Source organism: Propithecus coquereli, unplaced genomic scaffold (genome assembly GCF_000956105.1).
Source record: "Propithecus coquereli isolate 6110/MARCELLA unplaced genomic scaffold, Pcoq_1.0 Scaffold39, whole genome shotgun sequence".
NCBI classification, from domain to species: domain Eukaryota; kingdom Metazoa; phylum Chordata; class Mammalia; order Primates; family Indriidae; genus Propithecus; species Propithecus coquereli.
The window spans coordinates 6,270,938-6,283,393 of record NW_012149618.1 but is presented as its reverse complement, the minus strand read 5'-3'; the positions used below and the strand labels follow the sequence as shown (position 1 = coordinate 6,283,393).

Genomic DNA, 12,456 nt, shown 5'->3' with positions numbered 1-12,456 from the left:
GGTATTTTCGAAGAAATGAAGACACTCGTTATTGCTAGAGTATAGAAGTCAAGGGTGAGGGTGGGGTGGGAAAGGAGGGAACTGGCAAAGCTGGAGAGGTAGGCAGAGGCCAAGGTTCTCTTTAAGGAGTTTGAGCTTCACTTTGAGAGTACTAGGGAAGCACTGATGTGCTTTAAGCAGAGAAATAACGTCATCGAGCTTGTATTTTGGAAGATCACTTGGATGGCAGTGTAGCCAATGGATGGAAAAGTTAGAAGTCCCAGGGGGAGGTGAGGGTGGCCTGAGCTAGGATAACGGCAGTAGGGGAAGAAATACATGGGTGGCTCTGACAAGGGGTTGCGGGGGGGGGCGGTGGAATCAATAAATGAAGAATATTTGGTGACTGGATGGGGGTGGCAAGAGCGAGACTCCTCATGTTCTCGCCCATGCAATAGGAGGAGGGCAGGGCCTGGGACAAGGGGATTTGTGATCACTGTGGGGACTGCAGTGGAGATGAGCAGGACACTGAAGCACAGCTCCATTGAGAGCTCAGGAAAGAGGGTCGGGAGGGAACAGGTATTTGGATGCCATCAGCGGATAGAGGGTGACTGAATCCTGTCCCCAGGTAGAATGGCACTCTCCACTTGCTCCCCAGGAACTACCGGCAGCCTATGCAAAGGGCCCCTGTCGGGCCACACACACAGTTGATAAAATGCTCTGGGAAATCTCACCCTCTGGTTCATGTCTCCACGCTCAGGTCTCGGAAGTGGCAGGAAACCAGTGACCCACGGAAAAGCCAGCTGTATGAAAACAAGGAAGATGGCGAGTTTTGGTATTTATGCATCTTTTAAAATGATGTTTTAGATCTTTAACTATTATTGGCCAAGGCCTCAATCCCTACCCCTTTCCCTAAACTCTTATGAGGATGGGAATTAGCTTTGCAGAGACCTGTTTAGAGGGAGTCTATTTTCTCTACGAAGACAGAAAAACTTGAGGTGGGGAGTTATTGTGCACTCCCTCTTCGTGGGAAAGGCATTTCAGTTTTGAAATATTGGACTTTCCAGGACATTTGAATGGCAAGAGGGAACATTGGCACCCGTGGTTTGAAATCAACAGGTTCCTGGAAACCAGGATGCACGCTTGTCATGCCTGTATCTTCTGTGCCACATTGTTGGGACTGGGAGCTCCCCAGTCTCCAAAGAGCAACAGGACACTCGTCGCCCAGCTCTGACTCTGCAGTTCTGAGTGAGACGCTGGTGTCATCATCCAGAAGTCATGCAGGACTAGATGTTTTGAAAACATGTTCTCAGTGTATGCTCACATCTTAGAGGATGAGACGGGCATTTCTCAGAGGGCTGTCTGGTTTGCTGAGTGACACATTTAAATGAAATTTAGCATGTGTGGAGAGGAGCCTGGGTCTAAGTAATTAAAAATCAGGGGGACAAATGTAAATTAGGAGGAAACTAGTCCCACTATCTCCACTTTAATCACAGAAGGAGGCAGGGGTTTGGGTGTGGAACCCATTTTATTCTGCTAAAGACCTCAACAATGAACTTGGCAAAGGGCCCTGGGGAAAGGCGATTTTTCTAGCAGTGTGGAGGACCCATGGCAGAGACAGACCAGCAGTCATCCCACTGGCCATGAAAAGGCTCACAGCTGGCTCAATAAGGAGACGGGGGTTAATGATAAAGCTCCTACCAGGTGACGTGCAGAACTTGACTCTGTTCTTGCCCTCCCAACAACTAGAGGAGAGGGACGGAAAAAACAGAGGGGTGCTTGACAGTGAATGAATCAGAATCAGACTCTGGTCTTTGGGTAGGACAGTGGCCAAGTCAATGGATTCTTTAGCTAACACTGTAAAGGCACACTGAAGTGATGGGAACCGCCACCATGGGGACAAGCAGTCATCATTTAGTGATATGTATCTATCTTTAACAGGATATCATGCCAAGATTTCCAAGAGAATTTCTCCTGCCTGTTTATATGTGCCCAAACTCCAATCACCCTAGACCATGGAAACATGCTCCATGAAAGATGGTCCCCAAAGGTGTTTATGAATCAAGTGATCCTGAGAAACGCTGCAGGTAATTATGTCCCAGGGACTACCCTACGTGGCTGGAAGCTGGCAGCCCAGCCCTGCCCTGGATCCAGCTCTCTCCAGCCCTTGATTCTGGGTCATCAGCCTGAAGGGACAGCTACTACTTCTCCAGGGAAATGATTGCTGGTGGGGTGGGTGGGAGAGTCTCCAACACGCCTCCCCTGGCCCTCCACTCTGTACCGCCATCCTCCCACTAACTTCCACCTCCTGGAGTAGAGTCGCTCCCTGCCCTTCAGCAAGTGTCCAGGACAGCAGGGAGGGCCATGGAAAGAACACTGGGCAGGAGGCAGAGCCCAGATTGAGCCATCATCTCTGCTACACATTAACCTCGTGACTCTGGGACTATAACCGGTCACTCTGTCCTCAGCCTCCCCAACTATAAACAGTGGAATCAGCAATCCTTGCCTGTCCCTTCAACCTGCAAAGCACCACCAGACACAAGGTGGATAATTCCTTCCCTGTCTTGGATGGTGTAACCTGATCAGCCTGCTGAGGTTCCAGAAGTCAGTACCTCTGAGCCTATTTCTGGGTTCTCCTGAGATGAATCTTGTTGACCATGACCTTGGGAGAGTCACATTCCCCTACTGTACCACCCATTCCCTATTTGTGACACTAATGAGAGAAATATTCCCCTGTGAACATGAATCCAAGTGTGCTTATATTCTTGATAAAAGAGGCCATGTAAACAATGTATTTGTGCGTGTTAGTGTGCATGTGTGAGTGTTTGTACCGAGAGGTATGTGTGTCTTCCGCTGGGCACCTGCCTGTCGAGAATGGTTTGCTCAGATGACTCCATGTACCCCAGAGTGTTCCTCTTTCTCAACTCCAGGCTCTAGTGCATCTCCCACTCTGCCTCTCAGAGAACCTCATCCCCAGGAGGCCACGTGCAGACTCTAAGGAACTGCCGGGTCACTCCGGGGCAGCACATTTACCAGTTCACCTTCCTGAGCTGCACCCCTCTGACCACAGGGCCAAAGCCCTCTTCCCTGGATATGATGCATGTCAATGAACTAACCAAAACTATACATCGGGACCATTTTTAATAATACCCCACAAGGGAGAGAGGGAAGGGAACCAGCGAGTGAGCACCTGCTATGCCGCTAGGTGCATTTTAACGCACCGTCTTATTCAGCCCTTACAGAAAGCCTATGACATGCTGGGCCTCTACATCTCCCCACTCCCCTTCAGAGCTTCCTGGTTGCAACCCAAACTTTCTGAGGTGGATCAGTTCATCTCTAGCTTGACTCATCTCCATCCTTTCATGAATTTGAATCTGGCAGTTCTCCCATCAGCTCGCTCTCTCTCGTTCTGGCTTTGACAAGCATGCTTGGGTAGAAGAGTACCATGAATTGCCATCTCTCTGCCCATTTTCCTGTCTCCAGTGATGCTTGGGTGGTTGATGTCATTTCAAGGCTCTGATGGTTACTGCCTATGCATGAACTCACATGTGCCTGGGGACTCTGGAATTTCACTTCCTGTTAAAAAAATAGCCCTTGGCTTCACAGTTTAAGAAACGTTTTCGTCCAGTGGGGACTGTGCTTCCCCTCCCTATTTTTAAGAAGAGACTGGAGCTTAGAAAGTAAAGAAACTTGTACTGTAACTAGTAAACACGGGGGTCGGGACCCAGGCCTTAGGTCTCCAATCCAGAGCTCACAGCACAACCTCACAGGGCCCTCTGAACTGGACATGGCCCCAGCTGGGAGTCCCAGGAGTGGAGCCCAGTGCTGGTAACAGCTCTCTCTCATGCAGGAGGACCTCAGAGTGATGCTCAGTACCCCTTCTCCGTGCAAGAGCACACCGAAGGCACCAACGTTGTCGTGTCTTTCACAGTCACTGGCATGCTACCAAATGTGGAAGCAGAAGACGAGGAATTTCCACTAGATTTCCAGGTGCTCAAGGTAAGACAGACTGCTTCAGGCCTTGCTCTTTTGGCAATTTGTTTAAACCTTGGGCTGGGGAGAGCAGCCGGGCAGGCTGGGAGATTTGACTGCACACACCTAGGAGATGAAGCCCAAAGAGGCTGTAGCATCCCTCTCATCCAAATTCTAAATTTGCGAGAAAACCTGGGACCAGGGAGGAGATGAGACTTGACCATGTTTACAGTGGGATTCACCTGCCTGTGTCACTTGTCAGCCTTTCCTGGGATGCTACAGAATCTAGTACTTCTACTCGAAAAATGGTCTGGGCCAACACCAGCTGTTGTAACTATGCAGGTTCCTGGGTCCTCCCCAGACCTTCTGAATTAGAACATCCGAGGACAGAGCCTGAAAATCTGCATTTTAACAAGCTCTCCAGGGGCTGCTTATGCACATTAAGGTTTGAGAATCACTGGCTAAACCTTGGGAAGAGAAGTCCTGGGTATAAATCCAGGAGGTGTGTTTTTCTCTTATGTTTAGACCAAAGTCCAGTCATAGCTCGGTGGCTGGCATGCAAGCATCTGTGTGGCCACTCATCCCAGACCAGGTTTTCCCCTCCACCTGGCTCTCTCCCTTTGTGGCTCTCCCAACCAGCTTCTCAGCTCCCACGGGTGTGCCGCCTCCACCACGATGCCATCACACAAACCAGTCATGAGTAGGTAATCAGGGAATTTGTTTTTCAAAATACCATTTAAAAGAAAAAAGTTACAAAAGAAAATCTGGAACCTCTACTCCCTCCTCTTCTCCCAAACAATTCAATGCATCCCAAAGATAAAGTGGACGGTTCTCAAATCATACATGCCACAGCGTCTCTGCACGAATTAAGGTCAGGATAATTAAGGTCAGGCACCCATCACATGCTGGGATCCTCTCTCCTCATGTTAGAGTTGAAGAAACTGAGGCCCAAGGAGGTAAAGTGACACAGAGTTAATGGCAGAGGTGGGACTAGGTACCAGAGATGCCCCAAGCCTTCAGTAGAACATAAAAATCACCTTTGTAAACATATTGGACATCAGAGGTCCATTAACAGAGTAGGCTGGAGCTTTGATTACAGTATTTCTAGGAGTGATTTCAGTTTCTGTTCACTGAGATGAAGGTAAAATTGACACCCTTGGGTCTTAGCCCATTTATGGACAAGCAGGGCTCCCCAGCCCTCCATTCATGGCTGAACAGTCCTGTGCACCGGCTGTGGTTCACGCTAATAAGAGGCCCTCGCAGTGATGTAGTACAAGTTGTGTATCCCTTGTCCAAAATGCTCGGGATCAAAAGTGTTTCAGATTTTGGACTTTTTTAGATTTGGGAATATCGGCATTATATATGTATTCGTTCAGCATCTCTAACCTGAAAATCCAAAATACTCTAAAATATAAAACTTTTGAACACCAACATTATGCTCAAAAAAAAAAAAATGTTCATCAGAGCATTTTGGATTTTCAGATCAGAGATGCTTAACCTGCACTTCAGAATTATAAGCATGTTCACATTCATTGTCTCAAAAACCCAATTATCCCACTTTTATAGGTGTGGAAACCAAAGCTCAGAGAGTGAAGACCTATCCAAGATACAGCTAGGAGTTGACAGGAGAGTGTTTGATCTCATGACTTATGGCCCTGGGTCCAGGGCTCCTGGCAGGGCTTAGGCACGTGCCTTTCTGGTGATATGCATGGCTCCAAAAACAAAACTTCTGGCTCTGGAAGGAGAGCTTTTCTTTTCTCTCTGGGCATATTTGCACTTCCTAGTTGCATGAATTCAATGGAAAGAAATTATTGAGGTTTAGCACAGCAAACCTCAAACTTGCTGAGGGTATCAAAGAACATTTCTTAAGGATGCTGTAGTGGACAGTTGTCATTTTTATCACCACCTGGCACACTTTTTGCTGTGGGTGAATCTTGGTGGGAGGCAGGGCCCAGCTTCCCACTAAATATTTCCTCCCCCCAGCCCTTGGATGCAAAAGGTGTAGACCCAGGTTTGCCCAATTAGGTGCCTCATCTCCTGCCCCCCAACACATACTCTCAGTCACTCGGAGATTTGACCCTTGAGCAGATAACTAAAACAGGTGGGAAGAGCCAAGGATGATTTGCAGCAAACCTTCGAGCCCAGCAGTAGCAGTGCAGGGCAGTCCCTATGCTGGTGGCCGGCTGGGTAGCCATCTTGTCCAGCTCCTGCCCACCTTCCAAGCTGCGTTTTCTAGACACCCCATCGACACTGTGAGCTCTCCTTCCAAAAAATGCCTTTCAGCCCACCCTAGCCTGGGATAGTTTCCATGGCTTTCAGCTAGGAATCCCTGCTGATTCAGGTGCCTTCTAAAAGGACTATCGTCCTCAGAGACCTCACCTCTGGGAAGAAGAGGAGGCTGGAGCCAGGGGAAGGATTTGAGAAAGGCTGAGAAGGAGCTGAGGCACCTGGTCTGCCCAGCCAGTGCTGGATAGGTCAAGCACCAAACAGGCCTACTAAAAATATCTCAGCCCATGCTTCCTTTTCCTGATGCAAGGCAGGAGCCCAGAGAGGCTCTCAGAACCTCCCCAGGACATGATACCTGGGGCTGCCATTCACACTGTGAGCAACATAGTTTTGTTGATGTGTCCAAAGTCTTACAGTTCAGGAACCCCGCCAAGATTGTAACTGTACCATTTTTAACATGATACCAAGCCCGCTTCTTTACTGCTCAGCCAGAGATGCATCATTTCTCACCATTTCCCACTTTGCTGAAGGAGCACTTAGATCCAAGGTCTCCTCAGCTCCTTGAAGATCCCAGGGGATCTTGCACGATCCTAATTGAGTTAAACACCAAAGAATAGTCCAGAGTTTGACATCTCAAAAGACACTTGGGTTCCTTTCACAGTTCAGCTGAGAAACAGGCTAGGTACGTGCCAGCAGCCTGGCTCTCGGAAGTCTCTGGGCTCTAATGGTGTTTGTGGCTGCGGTGCTGACACAGCTGATATCATGGTCCAGCCCTGCCATGGGCCCGTGACTCCCTACTTGCCATGGGCACACTGCTCTGCCGTACATCACACCAAACACTGGTGGTATATGAACAGGCAGTGAGAGGACAGGACAGTGGGAAGGACAGGATGGATGTGCCATTTCATTCTCACCCCCAAAGCTCCTCCTGCTGGCCAAGATTTTCCACCTCCCTCCCAGCTCACCCTTGTCCTCCAGAGAAGTCTGCCTGGGCAAAAAAGAGGTCTGTACACATGGGTGGGGCCCAGGCTCAACAGTGGAAGGGAAGCAAAACCCACACCCACTGGGGAGGACATTGCCTGGTGGGGGAGTGGGGGTTGATTACAAAGGAAGCAACACAGCTTGCTCAGTCCTCAACTCTGCTACTTAAACTGCTGAGCCTCAGTTTCCACATCCAAATAATAGGGAGCCTAGTGTTGCCTGCAAGATTATTGTGAATATCCAACACATCGCATAGAAGTGCTTTGCGAACTGTAGAGTGGCTTAAAAATGGACCTGCATCCTCAGAGCTTCCTTCCGCTGCATGGAAGGACTAGAACTTGGGTATTTCCCCATCATGTGCATACAGGCATTCCTACAAGCATGCGGGGTGGAGTCCTAGAACAAATTCCCGTCCTATTTTATTGTATCTGATGGAATAAAAGAAATCGGCTTCTCACAGAAGCACCCGATGTTGGGGAATCTATACTTGCTCAGGTTCTATCTCATCTGAGGCCCTGTCAGTATCTCCCTCTTCCTTCCATGTCATTGTCAGTGCTGTGAATAGTAACCACACCTTGCCAAGCTGGCGAAGGGAATGCTTCCACCTCTCAGACACCTTCTTGCCCTCCTCGGTGTCCTTCCTCTTGCTGCTCTCTTCGACTGAGTAGGTTACCTCTTTTACAACCCGCACAGGGAGCGAGTAATCGTTCTGGTTCACCCCCAGGTGTGCCAGGAAACAGTCTGGCCATGCGGGAAGGAGCACAGGGCTGAGCAGGCTACTCAGGTCTGCTTGTGTTTTTGTTGGGTTCCGGTTCCTGAACCTGCCTTTCCTCTTCCCCACAAGGCAACTCCCAGGTCTGACTCCCAATCGCCCTCACTGGGCTTCCCACGCCTTCGCTGCTGCCCAGTGCTGAAGTGCTACACCTGTTCCAACGCCCATGGCCTTCATGTGTTCATGGCTACAAATTCTGTCTTGCTATGTCTTATATCAGACACAAGCTTAGAATCTCCAAACAGGTCAACAAAGCAGGAAAACGTTTAGCTGTCCTGGTCTGAAGGTTGGACCCTTTAGGCCATTCTCTTGATTAATGTTCAAGTGAAACATCTTTGAGCATGTGGCCCTTGACAGAGATAAGATTGATGCAGCCAGTTCCTCGCCATTTAAGATGAGAGTAGCACTAAGGGGTACCTTGGAAGGATCTTAAGTCTCCTGAATTAGCCCCCAAATCCACCACAGATAGGGTGCATGCTCTCCAAATGCAGCTTCAAGGCACATCCTTGAGCTCCTCTTGTAAGCAAATTGCCACCCCCCCAAACAGATAATCTGGCTCAGTATTCATGAAAGGTGACTTACGATGATGAGGAAGGCTGAGGACAGATGGCGTTTGGAATACCAATCCTCACGGGCACTCAGACCCCTCCCATGGTTGGGGGCTCTGAGCTGCCAACAGGCAGGCACATCTTCCTTCAGGACTGCAGATGGAAGTGGGGAGCAGGATGCAGCCACACCCAACAGATGGTGACTGGAGCACCTCCAGGCCTTCAGAGAAGTCCCAACAGGTTGACAGAGGCCAGGGCAGGGAGTCTCAGAAAAGGAGCTACTCAAAAGTCCAGGCAGAAAGCTAAGAGCAAGGACACCTGTCTGTGACAGCAGCAGCCCAGCCACAGAGCTGGGGGTAGGATCTGACTCTAGCTCCTAGCACCCAAGCCATGGAATTGGAATGTTTGGAAGGGCTACTAGTGAAATATTCAGGTGCAAGGAACTGGTCAGCATTTCCACCCTCAGAACCAGAGAGCAGGGTGAGACTTAATCCAGGAAAAGGCACAAGTCCCATCTCAAGAACTGCAGAGTCAGGCCTGGGCATGACTAGCCCTGTGTTGATGTGATGCTGGGTCCTGCGAGCACTGGACCAAGACCTCCCCTCACGCCCCGATACTCACACTTCTCGCTGCCACTGAGCGGGTCTGTTCTGCAGGATCAGCAGCCTGGACAGGGTGCAAGGGGCCTGCAAAGGGAGGAGGGCAGGAGAGTGGGTAAGCAGGGAGGTCCTTACCTTCCGGATTGCAGGAGGCAGGCCACCCACACGCCTCTGCACGCACACTGCTTCCCCGTGTGCACACGCGTGCATGCACACACACCAATAGCCACAGGGCATTGCTGACCCTCTGGAGAAGAACTGATTCCGTCACTGCTTTGTCCAGAAGGGCCCAAGCAAGTCAGGCTTCCAAACCCACTGGGGCTGCTGTTAATGTCAGCAGAATTGCTTTGGAGACTCCACTGAGCCCCTGCCATACACCTGGGGCAGTGGCCTGTCTCCCATCTCACTTTGGAGCCCAGCCTGCCCCTACACCCTGAAAAGAAACTCGCCCCTTTCCCCTGCTTTTTCCCCCAGGCAGGGCTCATAAATAACCATTTCCTGCTCCGTAACCATTCTAAATGGAATCCCTTTGCTTGACTGTAGTGGGGAAAATTTGTTTAGCAAGGGGTTTTTATTATGTAATATGTATGTGACATCTGGTAATAGGAACTGCATTATATTTATTGTTTTATCTCTAAGAAAATATTGAAATAAAAGGAAAATGATCAGGGCCCATTATTCTCCAGTGAGAAGAAATCTTGGGGCTCTACTGGGAAGATATGACAGAGGAAATGAATAGCATTCGATTCTGTGATACTATAGCAGGCAGAGTATTTCACTAAAGGTTCAGGAGAGAAGGGGCTTTAGGGACCCCAGAAGAAAATCAGTGTTGAAACAATGTCACCAGTTTCCAAGGAAGTCTTCTCTCTACATAAGCAGAGAGAGAAAACCCAGAAACCCAGGGTGTTCTTAGACTTAATGAGATAAAACTGTGCATCATATCTCTTTGCATTCACTGTAGGGTCAGGGTCTAGACAAAACAACAGTCTAAACCCTACAGCTTTGTGAGAGTTCAGGTAAGCACTGTCTCCTTCTTCAGGGCCTGCCATGCTGTTTTGGTGAACAGAGAGGGTCTGGAGGGTAGCAGGTCTCTCCTGGTGGCTGGGGCCCATGCATGGAGGGGACGTTCTCACAATCATCATGTTTCTTCTAGTTCCAGCAGTTCCAGGAGAGTCTGCCGCCCACGTTTTATTCCCCATTCAGAAATGCTGTCCAGGGTATAAATTATCAAACCAAGCACAACTTCACAACATCCTTCCACCTGAGCCCCGGTACCTATGTCGTGGTCCCTAAAACACAGAGAGATGCAGCTGAGTTCTTGCTCCGAATCTTCCTGAAAACGCCAGACAATGACAGGTACAGAACCTCTGGGATTCTAAATGTTTTATTCTACTGAATTTTATAAAAATGCATGGTGTCATCACGTGCAGTGGTCTGTCTACGCAGCATGTGCTATGTTAGTGGGGGACAGAACACGGGCCCTGCTCTCCAGCAGCTCACCAAGAACCAGACCACACACAGCCCAAGGCCCTTGTGAGGTGGAAATGCAAAGTCACGTGGGAGGGCTGAGTGGAGGGACCACTTTTGGCAAGAGGGACTAAGGAAGGTGTCTCAGAGGAAACAGCACCGGAGCTGGTCCCTTAATGGTTCTGTGCAGGCGGAAGAAAAAAGTGTGAGTAGCAGCAGGGAAGTGGGTGAGCGCAGGGCTGGTTGCAGAGTAGGTGGTGTCAGCATCTGTACAGGAAGGTGGCATCTGGCAAGCCTGTCACATTGTCTGAAATGTGGCCAGAATGCGGGGTATAGCAGGGAGACAGTGAAAGACTGGCCTGAACGACAGAGTCCAGCGTGGACGGTCTTGCATCCAAGTCAATGGGTCAAGACTGGGATCAACAAATACTCACCCACTTGGCCCCTCGTCCCCTCTTGGGCCCAAGGCAGACATCGCTATCATCAGGATGGTCTTTGCAGTTGAGCGGGGGTGGGGGGGCCTTCTCAGTCCAGCATGCCAGGCAGCCATCAAACCACCAGTTCGAGGTGGAACATAAGACACAGCTTATCTGCCATCCCGGCAATGGGGGTCGTGGCATGTGTGTATCTGATTGCAAAAGGAACATCTACTAGATTGTTCCGCATCCACCCAAAAGGCTGGGCACGTGGCCATGTCTGCCGACTGTCTGGCTGCCCACCTCATGTCCTGCAGTGCTAAGGGCTCCCCACTCAGGCCCTTGGCAGTGTCCAGTGCCATCTGAGTGCCCTCCACATGCAGGCCCCTTTGAGTGGTGCGCAGGTTGTCCTTGTCACACTGTGCCCTTGATTTTCCAGGAGCCTGAGAAGCAATTTCAGCCTCAGAGCACCGAAGGTAGGTATGTAGTAAGGCTTGGCTGGGTAGCTTCATGGGCCACATCCCATCCTGGAGAGCTCTGTCTCCTTCCTTACCTGTCCTCTGACCAATGAAGACAGAGACATCCGAAGGGCCAACGATGGCTTAGAGGGGTGGGGGAGAGGGAGGAGACCAGCCTTCAAGACCAGGCTCACCCCAACCATCCTCCTTCCACAAACTTCAGGTTTTTTTATTCCTCTAAAGGTTTTGTCCAACTTCCCAGTGAAATCTCTATCTCAGATCTAGGCGGGGGTTATTGCGCCCTCGCTGTACCAGACAGGTGGCTTCCTTCCCCAGAAGTTTCATGTTGGCTGTTTTCCCTTTGATCTAGGAAAGTCTTTCAGAGACTCGCTCCCAGCAAAGCATTTTCTACAGATACGCTCAGCAGGTATGGTACCTCCCCTAGGGGCCTTAGCGGGACAGGGGATGGAGGGCCCCTCCCAGGCCCTTATCAGGATGCAGACAGAAGGGCCTTGACGGATTATTTTATCAGCCTGTCTCCCTGGATCGCCTCCAGGACTGCTCTGGCTGCTAAACTCTATAGGGAAGCGGCGTTGCACCCGGTGTCATCTTGGTGACATCTGATGGAATACAGAGCTTAGAAAGGGAAGGGATAATTATGCGAGGTGTGTATGGGGTGTGTTCCCTTTTAAATCTTAAAACAAGCAGTTGGCGGTACCCCTTAAAATCTTTCCTTCTCCCACTCGGCCACCTCCCACCAACCTGGCATCGTTTCTCCCGGGAGCTGGCCAGCTTCAGAGAGCGGCGACAGCGTTCTTGCTGCCAAGCCACCTACGTGCACATGGGATTGTCTTAATGGTTTAATAAACTGTTATAAAGAACTCCTTGACTTGTCAGGATAAAACGGCTGCCAAGGGCTCTGCACGATGGGCCTTTTACTATTAATAATCACGTTGTTCTGATATGTGCATTTATGTGTTGATTAGTTAATACCAATTTGATGGTGAGTACAAATGGGTCCCGTTCTGCTGCTCTTGTGGT

The 12,456-nt window shown here is 49.9% G+C and overlaps 1 protein-coding gene across 1 annotated transcript in view; it reads left to right on the top strand.

The window, feature by feature from the left end:
• Positions 1-12,456, top strand: part of CAPN13 (calpain 13) — a 57,029-nt gene that overhangs the window by 34,809 nt on the left and 9,764 nt on the right. Inside the window, exons 7-13 of the mRNA XM_012652419.1 lie at positions 737-811; positions 1,918-2,063; positions 3,827-3,975; positions 4,596-4,604; positions 10,228-10,430; positions 11,397-11,433; positions 11,786-11,842. Coding sequence (XP_012507873.1) covers positions 737-811; positions 1,918-2,063; positions 3,827-3,975; positions 4,596-4,604; positions 10,228-10,430; positions 11,397-11,433; positions 11,786-11,842 — 676 coding nt within the window. The remainder of the gene's footprint in view (positions 1-736; positions 812-1,917; positions 2,064-3,826; positions 3,976-4,595; positions 4,605-10,227; positions 10,431-11,396; positions 11,434-11,785; positions 11,843-12,456) is intronic.